The sequence below is a fragment of the Cylas formicarius genome, unplaced genomic scaffold (assembly GCF_029955315.1).
Source record: "Cylas formicarius isolate icCylForm1 unplaced genomic scaffold, icCylForm1.1 PGA_scaffold_1__22_contigs__length_36826433, whole genome shotgun sequence".
In the NCBI taxonomy this organism is placed as follows: domain Eukaryota; kingdom Metazoa; phylum Arthropoda; class Insecta; order Coleoptera; family Brentidae; genus Cylas; species Cylas formicarius.
Window position 1 is genome coordinate 2,010,153 of NW_026844264.1, and position 26,084 is coordinate 2,036,236.

Sequence of the window (26,084 nt, forward strand, 5' to 3'; positions counted from 1 at the left end):
AAAACCTGTTGAGTCAAAACACAAAAAAAGCACAAGGTTTTTTTTAAATTCCGTCGATCGTCGGAAATAACTAAACTTCCTTAGAATATCCGAGAAATACGCCCACAAAACTGACAGCATTTCCATTCAGAATTTTCCAGGGTATTATATATCGTCATCACTACACAAAGTTCTCATTCACAAGTCGATTAAGTGCGGAAGCATCTGAGTCCAATTAATAAAGAGATTGAGTCATAAATGACGGAAAAATGTACGGGAACAGCATTTTACAATAATTTGTTATTTATTTATTTATGTTACTGTTCGAATAGCTATCTATTTAGGTACTAACTTAAATAACACGTATATTGCTAATTGCTGTTTAATTAGATCTGCAAAATCGCATCAATTATTATTTACGTTGTGAAAAAATGTCTCTTCTATCTCATAATACTTGCTCTGAATGTTCCAAGCCAGTAACAAATTATATTTCATGTAGCGTAGATAAATTTGTCATCGCTTTTCAATGATATATTGAAAAAAAAAGTTAACCAATTACAATGAACACAACTCCCTATGGCTAGATTGTCAATTAATTAGCCCTTGAAGGGTTTCAATTTCAATCGCATCGTAATCGTATCTTTATTTATTTAGCAAGCACAGTTATTCAGTAAACAGTATTAGTAAATGTGGTATACATACCGGAATTAAATTTATCAAGGACGGGCTAAAGGTGAATCAGTCAAAACTTTTAGATAGAGACTGCAAGTTAAACCGACTTACTTTGAAAATTTTCATCAAAGGTCTTGATTTTCCATTTCTATAACTATTTAATTTTATTTTGGATTCTGTATGTTTCTATAAACCTTTTTCCATAAACCATCCAAATGTGAAAAACTTAGCATTTTCATGAAATTTAAAAATTATTATTGTGATATTGCCCAAAAACGAGTTCTAATTTCATTTTTTTTTTAATTTATATTATTTTGTCAAATTCAGAATTTAGGTACCCCTATATTATTGCTAAATCCTAATCCTAAATAGTTTTCCAGAATTTTCAATTTTTCTACTAATAACATTTCCTAAAAACGGGTGAGCGCAATCAAAGATTTGGGCATTGACCACTATTTTTGAATGTTTCTCAGTAGTTTGGAACCTTCGCTTAAACAAATATATTACTCAAATGAAGAAAGCACAGGGAAAATTCATCAACACTCTTGATTTGAAGATCGCAGCAAATATCTGAATACCTCGAGTTCGCCAATTTTAAATGTGCCTAAATGCAAATCCTCAACAATCACTACAGGAAAATACATCCTCTATGACTTTTAAAATACGGTTGAAAAGTGCAATTTTTTAATAATTTTCTATCGTTTACTTGTCGGATCTAAAAACCAGAAAATGGTTGTTTGATATTAAAATTGCCACTTAAAATGATCAAAGTAACAAAACGGTCAGCTGTAAATCAAAAGTTTCTGAAACCGCTTCAAATTATAAACTTATCCTTTTTTTTTCATGTGTCTTGTTTATCTCACGAATTTTGTTTGGTGGGAAGAATTAAACAAGATAAAAGGAAAACAAACTTGAAAGTTTGTTGTTCATAAAACATAAGACTAGTTTTTACTACATCTGTAAATTAGTCCTTCTTGAAAATGGAATTTAAATTTCCCGCTCGCAATTCAGCTAGTAGCTCTCTAAAAAAACGTGAAGTCGCCAAATGAACTTTTTGCGTTTGGGCGGTTTAGTTGAATTACTAATTTTTAGTTAGTAGGTTGTACTATTTCAAGCTTAAAATTTTATACTTGCCGACTCTGTGGTCGAATATTACAGTTAAGCCTGACTATGCAATTTTAAAGGCAGTCAATTAATTTTTAAAAACGCCTTCTAAGAAACGATCCACTTCAAAGAGAGTTTGTGTTATTTCAAAACTCAATACCAGTGCTATACGTAACAATATTTATATGTATACTAAAATTTCATTTAACTTAACTTGTACCAACATTGTACTTTCAGTTAGGTACGGCTGATTTCATAAAAAAAAACTGATACGAGTCTTACGGCAAAGTTTGGAGCAGTGTATTATAGGCCACCATGTCATTTTCTGTAAACTTCATTGCTTTCAAATTTCTAATACTGTTAATCTTTAAAAAAATGTCACATATACGTTAGAAAATAAAAAGAAACCTAAAATGGTTCCACATACGAGCAGAGAGTTAAAAGCAAGAATAAAAAATCAGTAATTTTCATTAAGTAATCAGGCACGTTTCTAGAAAATGGTAAATCCTTATCAGCGGCAGCTCAACATTTTAATGTAAACAGAACAACCATTTTTTTCATTAATAAAAGGTGGAGACGAGAAGAAACAAGAAGGTTCAAGAAGATCAGACGCTTCTACGAAGGATCGAAGGTATCCCTTTCCAAAAATCAAGGAACAAAAGAATCTTGTCGGAATTTTCGGACAATAAAACCACAGTTTGTCGAAGAATTAAGATATCGCGTCTCAAGCGGCGGACTGCGGCAAAAAAGGCCGTCACTCCCCAACAGAAGCAAGCACGGCTTATTTTCGCTCTTAACTATCAAACGCAAGAACAGCAGTTTTGGGATAATTTTTCGATAAAAAGATCTAAGCGTAAAATTAAGGTGTTACAAGACCCGTAAATGTATGGGGATCGATTTAATCTAGAGTAATGGGAGTGGTATCGCGGATTGAGGGGAGATTTGTTGGTCAAACTTTTGCAGAAACATTGCAGAACGTTATGGTGCCTAGTCTGAAACAGCTTTACCCGGAAACTAATTATACAAGACAACTGTTCTCTCCACACTGCAAACATCGTTACACATTGGCTTCATAATACCAACACTGAAATCTTGCCATGGCCAAGTAACAGTCCCGATATCAACCCAATCGAAAATATACGGCGGTAATGGTACAACGGCTGTATCAAAGAAATTGTATGCCTCAAAACAGCGAGGAGCTATGGCAAAGTATTCCGGAAGTATGGCAAGAATTGTAGCTTGAAGAAACCTTCATTACTCCTTTCATGACCACAAAATATTAAATTTCTTCCAAGTGTTCCTTCTTGTCCTGTTTATGTTAAAATGTTGGGCTCTTGCTCATAAGGTTCAACCATCTTCTAAATTTGAACATTCACTTACATTATCCAAACAAAAACCACATACAAAATTACAATAATTAAAAATTAATAAAACAAGAGACTCGCATAACTTTTTCCTTCACTTTTGACCTAAAATTTGTCTATTACTGTATAATATTTTTAATGCCGTATATGCCCTTTGAAATATGCTTTTCAAATGTTTTTAATTCTTAGTTTGCTATCTAAAGAAATTCCCAAGTTCTTAGCATTATTAACGGAATTACGCACTGTGCCATCAATTAAAATATTTAAAGAGTTTTTGTTCCTATTCATCTTATTTTTATTACCAAAAAGTAATAACAAAGATTTTGTAGAGTGTAACTAAGATTATGACTTTTGGAGAGTTCACTCAAAGTTCGTAAATCGTGATTTATATTTTGTTCTACCTCCAAAACATTATCATCATCAAAACAATAATAAATTTGTGTATCGTCGGCAAACGCTTGAATTTTACAGAATGTTAATAATTTTAGAATGTCCTGTTTATGTTAAAATGTTGGGCTCTTGCTATTAAGGATCAACCATCTTCTAAATTTGTTAAAATTCTTACATTTACCTAAACGTAATTATTTTGAAGTTTATTTAAAAGTTAAAAATTATCTTTTTATTATGTGCAGGTAACAACTGCAATAACCTTTCTGTGGATTGACACTTAGACAATCTTCTTATAAAATCGTCACACTTTATTAATGTCGCTATGATGGATTTGGGAAATGAATTTCAAAAATACACTATTTAGCGCCCATTCAATTTATTTATCAAAAATTGAAATGTAGTCATTGATACCAGGTTAATAGGTTTGTTATTTGTTAATTTTCATTCGAGACTTATTAGCAGGCTATAAATAACATTAACTCCACAATAACATTAATTCCAACAATAAAAAATCAATAATTCGCATTCAGTTTTCAGGCATATTTCTATTATTTTGAATACCTGATCATGATCTTTTTCTAATATCATCAGATACACGAAGAATCTCCAAGCGATTATTCCTAATTACTGGTCTGGATTATCTACTTCTGTGGCATAAATTACACATTTTACCGCACAAATAACAAACGCATTTAAGTCAGAGATGACCAATTTACTGGCCACATGAATTTTCCAGTTTGCAAATTTTTTATCTAACCAGTTTCTTACATCTCCAAGCGAGTATGTATGGGAATATTCTCCAACAGTTCAGCCATATCATTTGTAAGGAAATTTAAGTAGACATTAATTAGCATTTAATCTATATCGCAAAACAAAAGGACGCAACGTATTAAGTACAACTGCCCAAACATTGTTATGTTAGAAAATACTATCCGATGCGATTGTCGCCATTGTGGAAGTCTTTCATGCTCCCGTATAGCGCCACGGTCTTACCATTACAACAATCTCAAATAAAATTAATATATGTTAATTGTCCGTTCGAAAAACGTTCCATAATAGGTACCTTCTTTCTCATAACAGAACACAGCATTTTGGATTTTATAAGGAAAAAGTGTTGTTACCTGTACCCCTCAACGGATACGTTTGGCATTTGGCATAAGGCATTATTTTGAAACTCGTTTCATTAAATGTTTACCTCTATATACCTTTTATGGCAGTATTCCTTTTTTTTCGCAGTCCGATCCTGCGCTACATTTTTTCATATTGTTCATCTACAGCTAGCGCAAAAATTTAGCAAATATTAGTTCATTTTTTTCCTTACCGCTTCTGTTCTCCTGTGCATTCTCGTTTTAATGTAAATTAAAATACAAACGAACAATGCTATGGAACCAGCCGCGAGGAGTAGGGATGGCACCATGAAATTCGAAAACGTAGATCGTTGTGTAGCTGCTAGCGATTCATCGACCTGAAACAACGAATAATAAACTGCGGGACAATAATATCTGTTTATATACCGGGTGTGCATTTTCAAAAGATTTTAAGGGGTACCTCGCTTATTAGTAAAGATATCCACTGAGCGCGATATACGGTGCTGTTTTTCCGAGAAACAAAAGATACCGCTTGCATCTCAGTTATTATCAAGCTTATTAGTTTGAAAGAAATAAACCAAATTTATGTATTTTTTAATGGATCTCCCCGAATTTGTCCAGAGCTTCTCAAAAATTTATAAAACTGTATGGTTGTTTCTAATACTAAGCCTAATATATAAGTTTTGAAAAAAATATACTCGTTTTTTTTTTTTGGTTGGCCAATAAACGACTTTTATTTCCGATGACAGCATAACAAACATACAATACAGATAACAATTAGTTGTACCTTCGACTGGCGCAGCTAGCTACGAATTTTTAAAACATGGTTATAACAAATGCATGAAAAAAAAACTGAAAAAAAAACAAAAAATCTCTACAGCAAATTCTGTACAGACCTCCGATGATGAGGTATTATTAGTTCCCTAGGCCTAAAATTTCTGTTATGAATTTCACGCCTAAACATTATTCGTTCCTAAATCGAGGGTGGAGTATAGGGATAGTTTATAGTCTTTATTAATAAAGTAAAGAAATGTAGTTTTCTACAAGCCTTCATCCTAAGCCACCCAATCTGTTTACAAACAGAAGAAATACAATCATACTTTCTTAAGCGCACACAATGATATTGAATTTTTTTAATTCAACATTCACTTACATTATCCAAACAAAAACCACATACAAAATTACAATAATTAAAAATTAATAAAACAAGAGACTAGCATAACTTTTTAATTAACTTTTGACCGAAAATTTGTTTATTACTGTATAATATTTTTAATGCCGTATATGTCCTATGAAATGTGCTTTTTAAATTTTTTTAATTCTTAGCTCGCTATCTAAAGAAATTCCCAAGTTCTTAGCATTATTAACGAAATTACACACTGTGCCATCAATTAAAATATTTAAAGAGCTTTTGTTCTTATTCATCTTATTTTTATTACCAGAAAGTAATAATAAAGATTTTGTAGGGTTTAACTAAGATTATGACTTTTGGAGAGTTCACTCAAAGTTCGTAAATCATGATTTATATTTTGTTCTACCTCCAAAACATCATCATCATCAAAACAATAATAAATTTGTGTATCGTCGGCAAACGCTTTTACGATTTACAGAATGTTAATAATTTTAGAATGTCCGAAGTATACACAATAAATAATAGAGTGTAAGGTGGGGGTTTGCGGGTACACGAAATTAAACAATTTATGTGTCACTACAACTATGTAATTCCGAACTCAAGTATACTATGGGTGGACAACGAAATATTCGAAATTAAACGCGTTTTCCGAGAGTCGCTGCATAACCCTTTGCGGTAGGGGTTCTACTACTTCTCCGCGGTTCGTCTGATGCACGGTAGCGCGGAGGGTCGCGGCGACGGGTACGTCTGGAACGTGCGGCGCCACACATGGGCGTGCGCTTTTAAAATGTTCGTTACAATCTCCCCCTTTGCACCACACTGTCGTCCCGAGTGTGGGGCAACACTTTAGTTACGTTGTTGAATCTTGCGAGGGCGACCACGTTTCCGAATTGGCCGAGTAGGAGCTGGTGGTTGTTCTTCATCGTCGACTGCACGGTATGGAGTCAACGCGGAGGCATGGTATTTACCAATCACAGTCTTCGGAGCACTTGGTAAAGCAACTTCGTAGGTAGTTGGGGTAACCACTTTGGTTATGATGTAGGGACCATCGCGCCGTGGCGAGAATTTTGAAGTGAAGTTCTTACTTGCGTTGCTCAATGCGTGAGAGTCTACGAACATTTTGTCACCGACAGTCATCGTCACTTCGCGGCACTTGTCATCGTGGTACTTGTTGCGCCGATCTTGAGTTTCTTCGTGAGTGTCGCGAGCTTCGCGCAGAGCTGCAGCAATGGTCTTAAGATAGGGTGTGATCTGCGGAATAAAGTTCGCATTTTGTACAATAGCACGGAGATCACGATTTGCGTCATCCGGAGTACGCAGTTCACGACCGAAAGTTAGGTAAGCCGGAGTGAAACCAGTGGAGTTACACTTAGCAGTGTTCATAGCAAAACGTACAGCAGGCAGTTTACTAGACCATACTGTATGATCGTCGTCAGTCAAGGTAGCAAGCTGTGTTTTCAAGTCGCGGTTTTTCCTTTCTACCGGGTTGGCAGACGGATGATATGCAGGTATTAGGGTTTGATGAAATCCTAAACACTCTGCTACATGCTGCATCACAGCACTCACAAATTGGGAGCTATTGTCGCTTTCCCACTCTGCGGGGAACACCGTAGCGAAGGACAATTTCGTCAAGTAGGCAGGTAGCACAGGCGACAGCGGTTGCAGCTTTGAGTGGGAACTGTTCCGTCCATCTATTGGCTACATCTTCGATGATGAAAACCCAACAGAATCCTTCAGGGGTAGTCGGCAGAGGACCGAGAAGATCGATAGCGAGGACTTCGAATCTTTGGGTCTGCACTGGTGCTTGTAGGAGTCCAGCAGGCATTAGATGTGACATTTTATATTTTTGGCACTTTAGGCACTTGCTGCCGTAATCGGCTATGTTTTTGCGCTTACCAGGTCAGTAATAGCGGAAGGCGACACCCTGGTGTGTATCTGTACAGAATACCATTATTCATAATGTATCCGCGTTCTGTCCATTTCTTGAAGTGGACACTGATATCATTAGGGTCTTCGAGACAAAGGATTATTTTCTCGATGTCAGGATCGGATAGTTGTTCAGTTCTAATGTCTGAAGCACTTAAGGTTGGAAAGTCCACTTCGATTAAGTTAATTTCGGATGACTCCTCGACGTCTTCGAATGGAGATCGAGATAGGGTGTCGGCACTAACGTTCTTCTTGCCTAGGATGTAGTCGATTCTAATGTCATAGGGCATTAGTTCTAAGTCCCAATGAGCTAGTCTTCCACTTGGCGATTTTAAGGTCATAAGCCACTTCAAGGCTTGATGATCACTTTGTACGTAAGTTGTACAACCTTCAAGATATCCTCTGAATTTCTTAAAAGCCCGAACAACGGCAAATGCTTCTCGTTCGGTTGTGTTGTAATTTTGTTCGGCTGGGGTAAGAAGGCGGGAAGCATACTCAACTGGCCGTTCGTTTTCACCCTCCCCCTGGAGTAAACATGCTCCGAGTGCGTAATACATATGGCAGGCGACTGTCAGCTTGCCGAAGAATTGGAGGTGAGCATAGAGCTTCCTTCAGGGTCGTAAAAGCTTCGTTTTGCTCTGAACTCCATGTCCATTTAACGTTTTTCTTTGTGAGGTTCGTAAGAGGTTTTGCCTTTTCAGCGAAGTTCTCAATAAATCGTCGAAACCATGAACAGGTTTGTATAAAACCTAAAAGTTGCTTAACGTTGTTCGGTTGTGCCAGGTTCATGATGGCTGCTATCTTTTCATCATCTGGTTGAATCCCTTCTTTCGAAAGAATGTGGCCTAGATAACAAACAGATTCGCAAGCAAAGGAGCATTTGGTTCTATTTAGTGTTAACTTGTACTGCGCAAGGCGGTTAAATACTTTTCTAAGTCCTTGTACGTGGTCTGTAAAAGTAGGTGACAAAATACAAATATTGTCGAGGTATGCCAGCATAGTAACATCTTGGATACCAGAGTTGCGCAAACCGAAAGGCATACGTTTGTAACGAAACATACCAAATGGGCAAATGAAGGCTGTCTTATCCCTATATGTGGGTTTGACGCTTATCAAATGATATCCGTTCCTAAGATCCAGAGTAGTTATATACCCTGTTTGCTTAGCGGCGTGAAGGAGGTCATCAATCCGTGGGATTGGGTATCTGTCTGGCTTGATAATGGCGTTCAGTGCTCGGTAGACGACCATAAGACGAACCTCTTTGTTCTTCTTCGGGACAAGTACGACGGGTGCGGGGTATGGTGAATCGCACTCTTCTATGTAATCACATTCAAGCAGTTTGTCCAATTCCTTGCGTAAGATTTCCTTTTTCGGTTCTGACATCCTATACGGTGGTACCGAGATAGGTGTGTCATCTAGTAAGGTGATATTGTGTTCAGCATAAGGAGTCGGTTCATCAGAAGGCAGGAAAAGTTCAGACTATTCACAAAGTAGGGAGTTAATTGTGTTCCGCTCTTCTTCATTGAGTGTACGTCCTTCATCATCACGTAGAGTGAGATTTTCATGCTGCACAGTATTAATTAGACAGAAGCTGTCAAAATCGGTGTCAAAAGAGAATGACGAGTGGGAATCTTCTCCGAAGTGATATCGATTTTGTGGTACATCGATGACAAGGTTGGCCGATGTTATGAAATCAACTCCAAGTAGCGTTCGACTACTTTTATGTTCAGGCACTGAAATGAATTTAGTGGGAATGGTTTTGTCTTGCAAAACAACATCGACATTGAATACCATGGCATCCACTTCTCGCTGAACACCGTCTGCTTAAGTCATAAGCATATTTTCGGTGATATAAGGTATACAATCTTTCAGTAAAAGTTGTGATAAAAGCGATCCGGCAACGCTGCATTTGGCACCTGTATCGAGGAACGCGTATCCTTTGTGATTGTTCACAGTGGTAGGTACTAGAGGGCGTACCTGTGTATTGTCTGTACCTTTGTCAATCGAATTAAAAAGAAATTCAGCACTGTTGGCGTTTGTTTGTTTAGGTTTGCTCTCGAGTTTGCACTTGAGGCAATTACTTTTGACGTAACCGGGCGCACCACAACCGTAACACGAGATACCAGAGGAAGTACTTTCGGGCGGCTTCGTTGGGTTAGCCTTTACCGTAGGTGTCTTATTTTCCTCAGCCTGTTTTGTTTTAGTCGCTAGTTTGCGACACTCGTCAACCGCATGTCCCGTATATTTGCAATACGAACAGCGAAGTTTCTTGAGGGAGTTTGTTTCGTTTGGCGCTTTTGAGTCACTAAAAATTTCGAAAGTTTCTTCCGCGAGGCGCGCTTGAGTGAGTAATTCATTAAACGTAGTGACTGCATCGCGTGATACCTTTTCCCGAATTTTCCGGTGCAAAAGTCCGTAGACCATGTCCATCTGTACTTGTTCTGAGAGAGTACCGGCAGGTAGTTGTGCTAGCATAGACCGTGATTTGCAAATAAAAATGTCTGTTTCTGTTTTCGGGTCCTGCTCATGCTTAAACAGTTCGCGATATACCCGATACGCAGGTTTCACCGGACCGAAGGTTGATCGCAACAAATCGATAGCCGCTTGCCATGTGTTCAAAGTTGACTTAGCTCCCTGGTACCAAGTGGCATCAAAACCGTCTAAGATCATGGGCAACCCTTTTAGAGCATTTTCGTTTGAAACATCGGTACAATCTTTGTACACTTCTACAGCGTCAATGAATGCTTTAACGTCCGCGTCCGACGAGCCGTTAAAACGCGAGCTACATTTGGAAAAATTGCCTGTTTGAGCGTTGACAGTAGAATTTTGAGGTCCGTAACAGTGACAATAGACGTGAGCGTAGACATTTTGTTTGATCGAAGATTGTATGGAGGTTTTCGTCCTTCCACGATGAAAAATAGTCACTAGGCGAATGCTACTTACAGTTTGGTGGCTCTTACTTTCCCAGTTTACACCTCAAGGCACTTACAACGTTCTTCTTCTCGTTTCTACGATTTTGACGAAAAATCAACGCACACACATAGTTTTCGGTGAGAAATTACGCGAAAAACAGGTTCAAAAATATTTTAGTTCAGTTTCCGGTGAGAAATCACACGCGAATCTGCTTAAATCGATGTTTTGTTCAGTTTTCGGTGAGAGATCACACGCAAATCCGATTCAAAACGTTCTCTGTTCAGTTTCCGGTGAGAGATCACACGCGAAGCCGATTCAACGTGTTCTGCCGTAGTTTTGGATGAGAAATCACGCACAAAACAACGCGAAACTCGAGTTTTGATTGAGCAACCCGTAGACAGAATGAAGTTACGCAGAGCAGAAATTGACATAAACGTAATTATCATAATTTTGCTTATTCCGTGGCCACTACGTTGGAGCGCCAGTTTGTAAGGTGGGGGTTTGCGGGTACACGAAATTAAACAATTTATGTGCCACTACAACTATGTAATTCCGAACTCAAGTAAAATACTATGGGTGGACAACGAGATACTCGAAATTAAACGCGTTTTCCGAGAGTAGCTGCATAAATCTTTGCGGTCGGGGTTCTACTACTTCTCCGCGGTTCGTCTGATGCACGGTAGCGGGAGGGTCGCGGTGACAGGTACGTCTGGGACGTGCGCTTTTAAAATGTTCGTTACAATAGGACTTAAAATAGACCCTGTGACGCTCCCCAGAGTATTTGCGACTCATCCGAAAATTTGTTACTTGAGGATATTATTTGCTTTCTGTAATTCATATATGATGACATAAGAGTGAAAGATTCATTAGAATATCTGTTTTGTCCGTGCGGAAACGGACTTTGGCCGCAGCTGGCACAGCAAGAAGTCGCAAAAATTACTCAAGACAGGATCAAAAGATTTTTGATTACTTAACTGACCCTACCTCGTTTTTGGTCTTCCTTCCGGAGGCGTCGGCCCGTGCTGCGTCCTCTGTGCCTTGAGTGGTGAGGAAATTTGTTGATCACCACGCGTATGACCTGATGCGTTCAACGGCACTTTTTGAATCACACGATGAGAGCGACCGATTTAACGCTTCACCGTGATTTTTAGTGGAGCATGCGCCTAAGGGCGCTGGCAGGTATAGATGGCCAGTTAAGTTCAAGAATTTAATACCGCGAGGAAAGGAAGAAGAATAATTTCTTGGTGCTGTACTCGCGGAAAATCGATAAGCTATAGGTTTATTTATATAAATTCATAAGAAGTCGAAAAATAATAAAATGAAAACTAAACATACCGCCCACCGAAATGCAGTAGGTATTTTCCCAAAAAAACAAAAAAACGGTTCCGAAAAAATGATATCCATGTTTATAGGTTAAAAAAAAATTAAAATTCAGAACTATACTAATAAATATTACTAATAGAAGTGCTAACATCTTGTGTGCTTTAAGCGAAAAATGTGCCTTACCACGCTATTGATTTGGTAGACGGCAGAGTTTTACAACAGGTCTCTTAACGACACCAGTCGCAGTACGAACCTTGACCACTCTGACAATGCCATCAGGGCCAGGCTAGACCTCGGCTATACGCGCAAGACGCCAGTCAAGAACTGGAGTGTTTTTCTCCTATAAGACCACCACTGTGCCCACATCAAGATTGAGGCGATTGTCACACCATTTATTACGTTGATTGAGGCTTGTGAGATATTCATTATGCCATCGACGCCAGAAGAACGGTTTAGTCTCGACATGTTTGAAGAAGTCATATCAGGGTCAGGGAGTATCGATACTGGAGCCAACATCAAAAAATGACCTGGTGTAATACAGCTCACGTCATTGGGATCGTTACTGACAGCGCATATGGGTCTAGAGTTAGCAATTGATTCTATTTGAACCAAAACTGTATTGAGTTCTTCGTAGGTCATGATGCGGTCACCTACACGGACTAGGTGTTTTTTGACGCTTTTGACGCCGGCTTCCCACAAGCCACCAAAGTGAGGACTAGAGAGAGGATTAAATGACCAAGAGTTCTGCTCTTCTCTAGCTGCATCGGACATGATTTTGGCTATGTATTTTGACGCAGAAATAAAATTCGTTCCGCAGTCGCTGTGGAGAGCAGAAGGTTTTCCTCGGCGCGCAATCATGCGTCGCAATGCGGCTAAAAATGCATCAGTTGATAAATCCGAAACTAACTCAAGGCGGATAGCACGAACTGAACAGCAGATGAAAAGACAAAGATATGCTTTTAGAGTCTTAGCACCTCGTAGCTTTGCCATGGTAATTTGAATAGGACCTGTCATATCGATACCAACACACTGAAATAGCTTGAGTTGTGTGATGCGATAAGAGGGCAGATTGGGGAATGTACGGTTTAGGGTTTGCTCGAAAACAGCGGTAACATTGAGACAAATTCCTGCTGATGACTCGTTTGGAAGCAATAATCCAAAAATGTTGTAACAACAAATAGGGCAAAGTTTGAAAACCTGGATGCAGGTATTTATTGTGATAATAACAGACTATCATATCTGTCAGTTTATTATATAAGAGGGCAGGGTGTTTTTGCTCATAGGGAAGCATGGACGTAATTAGCCTTCCGCCCACCCTGAGAATACCCTGAGTATCAATTACAAGACACAACTTGCGCATAGGTTTGGAGCAAGGTAGACCTTTGGAAACAAGATCAAATTCCTGTCGAAAACATTGCTGTTGAACGATTCGAACAAAGACGAGTAATGAGTTATGTAATTCAATTTCATTCATCACTGATGTATCAACAGACTGACGTTTTTTTTTTTCAAATCTATGAAACGCAAAACATAAGTGATAATACGAAGAATTTTCGGAAGAGAAGAAAATCTGTCCAATAAATCCGAAAAAGGAAAGAATTTTTGTGGAAAAGTCGAGTAAACATAACATTTTGATTCCTCTTTCCGAATATCTGGTGAGTCGAGAGTAGGAGTTGGATTGTTCGGCCATTGGTCGACGAACGACGTAGCCACTCTGGGCCGTTCCACCACATAGAGTTGTTCAATAGCTCTTCCGGCAACATACCACGTGATGCAATATCACCTGGGTTGAGTTGTGTTGGGACAAATCGCCAAGAAGATGGAGGAAAAATATTTTGAATGTGAGATACGTGATTTGCGATATAGGTTTTCCATTTATATGGAGGCGCTCTTATCCAACCGAGAGCTACCATGGAGTCAGATCATGCGAAAATGGATTCAAAACCAACATCAGAATAACTGACTTTGATGAAAGAAATTAAATCATCGACCAAAACTGAAGCTGATAGCTGGAGGCGAGGAAGGGAGATCCTTTTTAGTGGCGCAACTTTGGTCTTGGCTGTCACTAGCGTGGAAAATACACTGCCAGTTGAATCGGCGACTCGAAAACACGCGCATGCGCCCAAACCAGTTTCCGAAGCATCGCCGAAAACATGGAGTTGTAGAGACTGAAGATTTGGTGTCAAGATGTACCTGGGAATTTTTATCTGGGAAATCAAGGGTAACTGACTTTTGTATGTCAACCATCGATCGACAAGACCTTGGGTTGGAGTATCATCCCAATCTACACCCTCTGCCCACATCAATTGCATTAGATGCTTTGTACGAGCAATGGTAGAGAGAATTGATCTTTTCGTAGAAGAATCGTCGGTTTGTTTGACATGATATGAAATGACATCATTCACTGGGTCCCATTGGAGACCAAGGATTTTATGAAAACAGTCAGTGTCTAGTGAACAGAAGTTTGTCGAATATTTGATGGAATTGTATTAAGAAAGTTGAGATCATTACTTGGTCACTTCCGCAGCTCAAAACCTGCGGAATTTAATAACTCAACAACCTCTGCTTTAAGAGTCAATGCTTCCTCCAAGGTGTAAGCTCCTGTGCAGATGTCGTCGACAAATATGTCGGACTGCAGAACTCTTGAAGCGTTAGGATATGCTTCTGAGCCCTTTCGTGCCAGTTGCAAAATGACTCGAAGTGCCAAATAAGGAGATGATGCGATTCCAAATGTAAAGCGGGTAAGACGATAATCTTGGATAGGCTGCTCGGGAGAAAATCTCCATACTAGCCTCTGATAATCCCGATGCTTGGGGTGTAGTACAATCATACGATACATGGCTTTGATGTCACAAGAAAATGCTAATGGAAATTTTCTGAAGTTAAGGCAAATTGCGGTAATGTCTTTTTGGAGTTTAGGACCTGACAGAAGAAACTGATTGAGTGATCCTTTTGGAATAGGACAAGACGCATTGAATACTACGCGCACGCTTTGGTCACTAGCTTTCGTAACCGAATGGTGGGGTAGATAATACATTTTTTGAGTATCAGTCGAAATTTCAGGAGCAACAACTTCCATATGTTTGAACTCTAGATACTCACGAATGACAGCAGAGTATTTTTCATAGAGATCAACATCTTTTAAGAGCCGTCGCTCTAAAGAATAGAACTGTTTCAGAGCAATATCCCTAGAACTCGAAAAAACAGGCTCGTCTGCTTTGAAGGGAAGAGATACTATAAATCTCCCAGACAATTCCCGATAGTGAGTAGTGTTAAAAAAATCGCTCACATAACTTATCAGACTCAGACATAGGTTCAGTATGAGGAACCTCTTCAAGTTGCCAGAATTTGGACAAGGTTCTCTCAAGAGAATCTGATAAAGTGAAGAAGCTATTGAATGTAAACGAGAGTTGCCAGATGATTTGACATTTCCCATGATAATCCAGCCGTAAATGGTGTTTCATCCATGAGTAACGGAAATATGGAGGCACCTAGTAAAATGTCGATTCCACTAGGAGTCTTGAAACTTGGATCGGCTAACTTAATATGAGACAAATGATCCCAGCTATTGTGTTCTACTGAAACAATAGGCATGTTAACGCAAATTGACGGTAATATGACTGAATAGACTGCCACAAAAGGTTGATTCAAACCAGGCATATATATATATATATATATATATATATATATATATATATATATATATATATATATATATATATATATATATATATATATAGCAAAGCGATATTACTCAAATAATAATAATAAAAAAATGAAAACCAAACTGTTCCGAGTTTCAACTAGACCGAAAGAAATTCGACAAAAAAGTAAATAAATACGCCTGAAACTCTGGCCGTTCCGATATTGAACGTTAAAACGAAACAATATTTGAAACCGAGATCTAGTCGATTGAAATCAAATGCGAATATGTATATATAAAAAAAACGTACTGATCTTTTTGTGTTGATGCTAATGGCCTTCATACACAAAAAAAGTAAAGGAATAAACAGATTTTTCGCAAAGCATAGTAATCGTGAATTTCAAATTGAGAATATTGATTGCACAATAATAAGATACAAGTTAGTTCTTTTTAATCGGGCTCGTAACTACCAAAAATGTTTTGTTCGCGCGGAAACGGACTTTGGCCGCAGCTGGCACAGCAAGAAGTCGCAAAAATTACTCAAGACAGGATCAAAAGATTTTTGATTACTTAACTGACCCTACCTCGCTTTTGGTCTTCCTTCCGGAGGGGCCGGCCCGTGCTGCGTCCTCTGTGCCTCGAGTGGTGAGGAAATTTGCTGATCACCACGCGTATGACCTGATGCGATCAACGGCACTTTTTGAACCACACGACGAGAGCGACCGATTTAGCGCTTCACCGTGATTTTTAGTGGAGCATGCGCCTAAGGGCGCTGGCGGGTATAGATGGCCAGTTAAGTTCAAGAATTTAATACCGCGAGGAAAGGAAGAAAAATAACTTCTTGGTGCTGTACTCGCGGCCAATCGATAAGCTATAGGTTTATATATATAAATTCATAAGAAGTCTAAAAATAATAAAATGAAAACTAAACAATATCCATAATATTTCGAGCATTCGAGAACCCAAGAACGGTATTTACAAAACTTATTCAGAAAGTCTTGAATTTCCGTCAGAATGTATTTTTATTGTTACAAGTTTTAATTAAAAGGTCAAAATTAGCTATGAGAATAAATATTAAATTTGCAAACATTGAAAAATACGACATGCTAGTTTTTTATAAAATAAAATAAGCACGGAGCTTTAGAAGTCTATTTTAACAGGTTTGTATCATTTTATTTTCTTCTAGTCGAAACTAATTATAATCATCTATTACTTATAGATATATATAATTTTTTAAAGATTAAAATCAAATTAAATTCAAACGTGCATTTTGTTAACCCAGTTACAACAAAGAAATAAGAAAATTGGTGTTCGCAAACTCAATCGTATGTATTTTCTAAAAATATAAGTTTTTTTATTTCTTGGAAATAATTGACGAAAGGGTGGAATAACCGAGGGGTGTCCCAAAATGCAAAGCTTCCAAAAACATTCCGCATCCCAAAAACCAAACAAATTTTGTTTATTCTCAAAGCAACTTATCTAATTGAAAATTGAAAGTCTGGTTAATATTTATTATCATAGGAGTATTATTAATACTCCTCCTACGCAAATAACCAAAGAAATAAAGAAATGTCTAAGGCTGCTATGATTTTCAAGTTTCAAGTTCAGTTTAGTTTCAAGAACCCTTGAAACCAAAAAAAAAGACACTGATTATTTAAGACAACTGCAAGTTGAATATAAAAAATACATTTTCACTAAACAAGGTTTCCATTCTGGATATAATTGCAGTGTATCATGAATGGTCATTTAATATAGCACACACGAAAGTTTTGGTGTTTTTAGTGAGTGATAATCTTTTGTAAGTTTCAAATGAGAAGTAATTGCGCCACTGGATCACCTTTCTAATTAGCGAACTAAAAATTTTCAAAATCATTGTATCTAAAAATTCAAGATAACTATGAGATTTATGTATGTGCCACCTTCCATTTTATAAAAAAGCAGCTTTGGTTCACCAAAGCCGCAACACATCAACACATCAACATCAAATTTGGGACACACTATACAATCGCGAAATGATACTCATTTTCCACATGTGGACATGAATGGTTTTACAACAAGGGCGGATATAAGCGCCAACTTTTCTTGGAGAAGACGATGTTTAGAACTTTTTAAAAATATTTAACAATGAGATTTGAATCAATTTAGATATTCATTACAATATTGTTCCTATTGTTTTTTCTTAGATTATGGTAGAAACCAAGATCAGTCTGGCCAAGGTTTATCCTAAATGACGAAAAATTTAGTGCCGCCTCGTTGAGATATAGGTAGGTAAATTTAGTAGGTAGGTTTGTATTATTGTAACCAAATAATAATTATAGTTCTGCACGTTGAGTTCTAACTAGCCTTTATGTGGGTGCAACGTGGTGACCGAAATATTAGCACTGCACTACACTGCATTGAGGGGGGGAAGGGGCATATAACGGACGCCCTTTACAAAATTCTCCATTGGGGTTTTATAACAGTAACCAACACCAAATATAGATTTCACTTGCTTCCCACAAAACATTTTTACCTCCATTGTATATTAAATCTATATACCGTTCGAGCTATATGGATATCCATGATCTCCATGTCGTTTCGCCAAGATCTCACTTCAATGCTCGCGCTCCGAAAATACAGGATTCCAGTCGAAGTTCAGCAAACGAACGGATAATATCTCTGAATATCTTCCGAGCGTCCGTCTACAACCAAGCGTCCATGTATGGACGCCCGGATGAAACGCTATAGAAACGTGGTATACACGAGTTGTAAATAGCCTTATGAAGAAATTGTTAATTTTGACGAGTTTTTACAAAACTTCTGGATTCCTCCTACGTCGGTTTTTGCTGAGTCGAACTTGCTGACGCTTCGCCAATCATCCTATCGGCTTCTTCAGAACTTGACTGAGACTGGCTCGCATTTTAATCTGTATTTGCTTATATATTGTTGAACTAAGAGGGGTTTGACGGGGGCGGAGCGGAATGAGCGGCAGAAATACCGTCTCGGACGACGTTCAACAATATATACGCAGGCACAGAGTAAAATGCTAGCCAGTTTCAGTCAAGTACTCAACATGCCAACAGGATGATTGGCGAAATGTCAGCAAATTCGACTCAGCAAAAACCGATGCAGGAGGAATCCAGAAGTTTTGTAAAGTGAATACTAATATTTAAATATTATTCTTTTAAATTGTTTTCTAAGTTCTTGACGGTCGACTTATTTGCAGATCAATAAATTATTGTACCAAATTAAGAAAAACTGTTAATTTAGAAATTAATATCATTTTCAATTATTTTCTTTTAGGAGGCCAGTTGAGGCATCATATTACTGGGTTGTGTGTGTTTAATGTTGGTTTAAAAAGGGTCGATGTTAGTTATTTGGAATATTTAGGAGGAATAGTTAGAAGTTTCTATTTTAGTTTGAATGAAAATAAGGATTTTTTAAATTTTTATAAAAATATAAAGAACACAGACAACTGCGATGAGAGCGGCATTCGTTACTCGTCAAAATTAACAGTTTCTTCAGAAAGCTATTTACCAATCTTTTAGACACATTCTGCATCGTTTGTTTGTAAATAAAGCTAGCTGACATTTCGCCAATCATCCTGTTGGCGTCTTCAGAGCTTAAGTGAAGCTTGCTCAGATTCTATTCTGAACCCACTCTTTGAGAAAGGCGGAGCTAAAAGAGGGACATGAACATTGTATTAGATTTCCATATTGGTGAAAGACAGTGTCGCGGTTAAGATTGTCTGGTTGTTTAGAGATTTCTATGGATTCTCGGATATTTCCGGGTAGAAGAATTGATTACATTGATTAATTTTTAATTTGATAGAATGAGATTTCGGTTTCATTATTGTTTTCGGCGATTATGACTTTATTTGTCATAGTCATGTATTTTTTATTCTGTTTCCCTGGTTAATTTTGACATAGCTCTTTCAGATATATTGCAATTCGGGAATCTGGAATCAACCCTATTCAACCGAATTGAAAAATGCTTGTCTGGAACATATTTATCAACCACCGACGCAGGTAGAATGCAGAATATTTGTAAATAGTCTTACATTATTCTGTGAAAGTCTCCTAAAAAAAAAATCTTCAGAAATCTTTGCTAAACAAGTTCGGAGCGAGTGCTTAATAAATGAGTGACTGAAGGAGTTTACAAGGTGTTGGATACTATATGCGTACCTTGACCATCTGAGAGACCAAACCAAAGCCCTGGCTAATATATCACCGGAAATATCCGAAGTGGATCGCAGCCCTAGGTAACTTCTTTAAGCTGCACTGCAAAATGGGTATTTTAGAGCAGGAATTTGAAAGGGGGATTTGTTTTAATGAATTTGGGAAAAAATTAGATGGTATCCAAGTAACTAAAGAGACATTTTTTATACCGAGGCAAAAGTTTATAGAGAATATTTCGAAAATCACCTAAAAAGATACTTCAGTTCAGAGGTTTATACACTAGTTATTCACTTCGAGAGTATATTTATATTGAGACGACTTACGTTAAGGTACATTAAAAAAAGTAATATATCAAAATATTGTTCGGTGGCAGTGGTGACTGACACATTATTGAATATTTCGTACTTTTTATTCCTCTCATTCCCTGTTTAACTTTAATTTTATTTATATCTTAGGGAACAATGAAAAAAATAACTATTAAAAAGAACATTTTTATCTAATAACTTTTATCAAGTTCATATAGAAGAAAACGAAGATCTTCCGCCGTACATAATAGATCTGTCAAGACATTGCCTGAAAAACGCTTACTTTATGTACAACGGGAAAATTTACCGACAAATAGATGGAGCAGCAATGGGATCATCTCTCTCACCTGTGATTGCCAACCTCTTCATGATTTACTTCGAAAAGAAAGCAATAGAGAAGGCAAATCTGAAGCCAAAACTATGGACAAGATACGTTGATAACGTATTTGTTGTATGGCCTTTTGGCAAGGAGGAGCTTCCTAGATCATCTGAATTCCATTCACCGAAGGATTCAATTTACAATAGAACTTGAAGAGGATAACAGTCTGCCCTTTTTAGATGTGCACATCAGAACGGCCGAAGATGGACATTTGGAACACAATGTCTATAGAAAACCAACACACACTAATAGATATCTGAACGCTAAATCTCATCACCACCCATCACAGATACAGGCAGTGGCAAATACATTAATTGCTCGGTCCTTCAGGCTCACAAACGAGAGGAACAGAGATAAAGAACTGAAGAAAATTGGTACCTGTCTCCGACAAAACGGATACCAAAGGCGCACCATCAGCAAGGCAATCAGTAAACAACAAGAGCCGCAGCAGAGAGTGCAGGACGAGACCCAACGAAGATCGATCGCTGCCCTGCAATACATCAAGGGGGTTACTGACAAAATCGGCCGAATATTACGGAAATACGACATATCAACGGCATACAAACCTGACCATACCATCGAAGCAATACTAAGAAACCCAAAACAAAAAATTACTCTGGAAAACCAAGGAGTATACAGTGTAGCATGCGGATCGTGCAGCCTGACGTATGTGGGACAGACCAACAGCAGGATTTCAGCCAGGCTCGAGGAACATCGTTTAGCCATAAGAAACAAACAAACAACATCTGCTTTGTTTCAGCACCAACATCAGACAGGCCATAAAATTGATTTCGGCACTTGCAAACAAATAGCTAATATTCCTGATTTTAGGACTAGGATTATACGAGAGGCCATCGAAATAGAAAAGTCCGGACACCTCAATACGAGAGACGACGCTCTGCACTTATCCAACACGTGGAGAACGATAATCAAACAGCAGAGCGATGCGCAGCAGCCAACGGGGACATCGCAACTACGATCGGGCGAAATTAACAACGCGACAATTCGGGGGGCGGAGCCACCTCTCCCCACGCACAAGCAGCACCGTTACCATCTCCGGCACAGAGTATAAATACCGTACGCACCGCCGATAACCTCCCAGTGTTCGAAGTGTTTTCGGAGCGCGAGCATTGAAGATGCCAAGTGAGATTTTGGCGAAACGTCTGCAGGATTCCAGTCGGATGCAGGATTCCAGTCGGAGTTCAACGAGCGAACGGATGATATCCCGGAATATAGTGTCATCACATTTTTCCATCCGTGAATCAATACGTGAGAATATCATACACCTTTACGGGAAGGAGACCTTTACAGCCACCAAGTGTTATGAAAAACTAAGACAAAGGAGGGTTATTTCGCTGTGCAACTTGAATTTTCCAGTCGCGCAAGAGTGCCTCTTCTACTGGAATACTCGGGTGGAGGGATTTGACATCGAAACTTGCCATAATGTCGTCCTTGTCCATCCTGAGAGAACCTAAAATCTGAGTGAAATGTTCTGAGTTTTTAACATATGAATCTGCCTTTTCCACTATAGGCTGAAGTGCACTGGCCAGATGTTTTTCCAGCTTGCATAATGGTGAGTTAAAGGCGCTTACGATTGGACGCAGGGGAACCCCGTCCTTATGGATCTTTGGGAGCCCGTAGAATTTTGGGCAACGACTCGATTTTTCCCTCGGAACAAGTTTCTTCTTTGTATCCTCATTTATTGATGAATCGAGAATTTTGGAATTAGTTATTTTTTCCAAATATGTCATGGGATCTCTGGTGGCTAGTTTGTATATTGGGCCGTTCAAAATATCCTCCAATTTTGCATTATAATCCGATGTATTCATGACGACAGTGGCATTTCCTTTGTCTGCTGGCATTATTAGAATGTTTTCGTTTTTGTTTAGATTCCTTAAGGCTTGCATTTCTTCTCTGCTTAAGTTTGGTTGCGGTGGTTTAGACTGTCTTAAGACTCTGGCGACATCTTGCCTAATTAACTCCGCATCTTGTTCGTCTATGGTGGAAAGACTTGCTTCGACGTTGGAAACGATCTCTTCGACGGGTACTCTTTTTGGAGCTATTGCATAGTTAAATCCTTTATTCAGTACGCTGACTTCTGTATCGGAAAGATGGTATGCTGAAATATTATGAACTGTACTGCTTCGGTTTGTATTTGGCACTTGTCCTGATTTTTTGGAATTTGACTGAAGGATTTCTAATTTCTTCCACAGTTTTTTGAAGTGATGTCCTTGTCTTTCTCAGTGCGCCATGATGTTAGTAATTCTATGCGGTCCCACAGCAACTGATGGATCTTGTTGCTCAGTTTCAGGTGGAGTCTGAAAAGTTGTAGTTCAGTCTCACTAATTTCGTACCGGGTCCGCCTGATCTGGTCTTGGAGTAGGGCCTTGCTAGCTTTGTCCAGGATAGCTTGTGTCCTTCTGGTGCGTGTGTGATAAGACAACCTTGTAAATGTTGGCAACAAGTTCTGGTTGCGGCAGTTTTTAAGAAAATTCAAGTTGCACAGCGAAATAACCCTCCTTTGTCTTAGTTTTTCATAACACTTGGTGGCTGTAAAGGTCTCCTTCCCGTAAAGGTGTATGATATTCTCACGTATTGATTCACGGATGGAAAAATGTGATGACACTACATTCCGGGATATCATCCGTTCGCTCGTTGAACTCCGACTGGAATCCTGCATCCGACTGGAATCCTGCAGACGTTTCGCCAAAATCTCACTTGGCATCTTCAATGCTCGCGCTCCGAAAACACTTCGAACACTGGGAGGTTATCGGCGGTGCGTACGGTATTTATACTCTGTGCCGGAGATGGTAACGGTGCTGCTTGTGCGTGGGGAGAGGTGGCTCCGCCCCCCGAATTGTCGCGTTGTTAATTTCGCCCGATCGTAGTTGCGATGTCCCCGTTGGCTGCTGCGCATCGCTCTGCTGTTTGATTATCGTTCTCCACGTGTTGGATAAGTGCAGAGCGTCGTCTCTCGTATTGAGGTGTCCGGACTTTTCTATTTCGATGGCCTCTCGTATAATCCTAGTCCTAAAATCAGGAATATAAGCTATTTGTTTGCAAGTGCCGAAATCAATTTTATGGCCTGTCTAATGTTGGTGCTGAAACAAAGCAGATGTTGTTTGTTTATTTCTTATGGCTAAACGATGTTCCTCGAGCCTGGCTGAAATCCTTCTGTTGGTCTGTCCCACATACGTCAGGCTGCACGATCCGCATGCTACACTGTATACTCCTTGGTTTTCCAGAGTAATTTTTTGTTTTGGGTTTCTTAGTATTGCTCCGATGGTATGGTCAGGTTTGTATGCCGTTGATATGTCGTATTTCCGTAATATTCGGCCGATTTTGTCAGTAACCCCCTTGATGTATGGCAGGACAGCGATCGATCTTCGTTGGGTCTCGTCCTACATTCTCTGCTGCGGCTGTTGTCGTTTACTGATTCCCTTGCTGATGGTTCGCATTTGGTATCCATTTTGTGGGAGACAGGTACTAATTTTCTTCAGTTCTTTATCTCTGTTCCTCTCGTTTGTGAGCCTGAAGGACCGAGCAATTAATGTATTTGCCACTGCCTGTATCTGTGATGGGTGGTGATGAGATTTAGCGTTCAGATATCTATTAGTGTGTGTTGGTTTTCTATAGACAGTGTGTTCCAATAATGCCAGCAGACAAAGGAAATGCCACTGTCGTCACGAATGCATCGGCCTATAATGCAAAATTGGAGGATATTTTGAACGACCCAGTATACAAACTAGTCACCAGAGATCCCACGACATATTTGGAAAAAACAACTAAGTCCAAAATTCTCGATTCATCAATAAACGAGGATACAAAGAAGAAACTTGTTCCGAGGGAAAAATCGAGTCGTTGCCCAAAATTCTACGGGCTCCCAAAGATCCATAAGGACGGGGTTCCCCTGCGACCAATCGTAAGCGCCTTTAACTCACCATTATGCAAGCTGGAAAAACATCTGGCCAGTGCACTTTAGCCTATAGTGGAAAAGGCAGATTCATATGTTAAAAACTCAGAACATTTCACTCAGTTTTTAGGTTCTCTCAGGATGGACAAGGACGACATTATGGCAAGTTTCGATGTCAAATCCCTCTACCCGAGTATTCCAGTAGAAGAGGAACTCTTGCTTATAGAAGAAAACGAAGATCTTCTGCCATACATAATGGATCTGTCAAGACATTGCCTGAAAAACGCTTACTTTATGTACAACGCGAAAATTATATATATATATATATATATATATATATATATATATATATATATATATATATATATATATATATATATATATATATATATATATATATATATATATATATATATATATATATATATATATATTATATAACAAAGAACTTACAGACGTACGAGGACACCGAACACACACAGACAACAGAACAATGGATTATTTGAAAATACGTACCGTCGGCAACTTGGAATTGTTTGTATTTGACACAGGTATTACTTTGATGGAGGGAGGTTGTACATTTGGAATTCTACCAGGTTGTTCATTTACTGAAACAAAGAACATTGCAATTGTAATTTGGAGCAATAGAAAGCGTTGTGAAGTTAAAATGTTAGAAGGCCTCTATGCTTTCTGAAATTATCTTGATCAAGCAATAAATTTAACCAAAGTCCCTTATATTCGTAGCTAATTTTATTTACTATTTAAAATGTTATTTACATTTATTCTTAGGCCGTTGCCGTAGGACTTCATCTCGATGTTTCACAGTTTCAAATTTTATTTAGCATTTAATTAAAATGAGTGCAAGAAGTTTGCACACTCCCTTCCGTCTGAATCAAAGATCTCCATCCAGCGTTAGTACAAAGTGTAGCAGAAGTTCACCGTAAAACATTAACCAACAGAACCTGGTAATTTTATGCGATTTGTTATTAAACTAGCCCTTTATCCAATGCAATTCAATTGGAAAATTTGGTTGAAAGATCTCTTATTTGTATGCTCCAGAAACGTAATATAAAATAATAGCATAACTTGAACGACAATTGAATAATTCTAAGTATCGGGTAGTTTCTTTGTTATCTTCTATAATATCATCGATGATCTTTATAGTGAGCTCCTCACAGCGGCAAGCACCTGAAATGATTGAAATGACGATGCTGAGTAATTTAAAGAATATATGAAGCAATAACTAAAAATCTACCTTAATCATTGAATTGATTAAATTTTTCTCGAGATAATACTTTTTAATAGATTTCTGGCGATGGTTTCCGACAGATATTTTTTCAAAAATGAAACCAGCTAGGTAATGACAAAAAATTAAATCCACTTCACCTTGTCAGACTCTTTTGCAAAATATACCAACAATACCTTTTCAAATTGGGTGGTGTACTGCTTCTCACAAATTTTACCTCCTGTTACCTTTTAACCTATACATTTCATATCCATATTTAATTATATTGATTTGAAATATTTTCTCAAATTTAACTCAATAAATCTCGATTATATGTCCACGAGATATATCTAATATAGTAACAACTAGTGTAGATATACATTATTTAAGTCTTATGGATGTGCATAACATTTTATAAAATATTCAAATAAACATTTCAACCACCCTTAGGTATTACTTCATCATGCCGCTTGGACCAGTTCATCTTTTTCTTTGATGTTCCTCTATCTCATTTCGTACGAGAATTCTTTTGGCCATTTCGGACACGCTATGCCAGACTTCCTTGCAATCT

General features: G+C 38.3%; 1 protein-coding gene across 4 annotated transcripts in view; it reads right to left on the bottom strand.

Moving 5' to 3' along the window:
* LOC132697368 (tyrosine-protein kinase transmembrane receptor Ror-like) overlaps nucleotides 1-26,084 on the bottom strand; it is a 239,270-nt gene that overhangs the window by 118,839 nt on the left and 94,347 nt on the right. For 3 of the 4 annotated variants that reach the window (XM_060662810.1, XM_060662812.1, XM_060662813.1), the window contains exons 3-4: nucleotides 24,805-24,896; nucleotides 4,831-4,974 (exon numbers count right to left, since the gene is read on the bottom strand). In XM_060662810.1, coding sequence (XP_060518793.1) covers nucleotides 4,831-4,974; nucleotides 24,805-24,896 — 236 coding nt within the window. The remainder of the gene's footprint in view (nucleotides 1-4,830; nucleotides 4,975-24,804; nucleotides 24,897-26,084) is intronic. The other variant, XM_060662811.1, reaches the window with a different exon arrangement.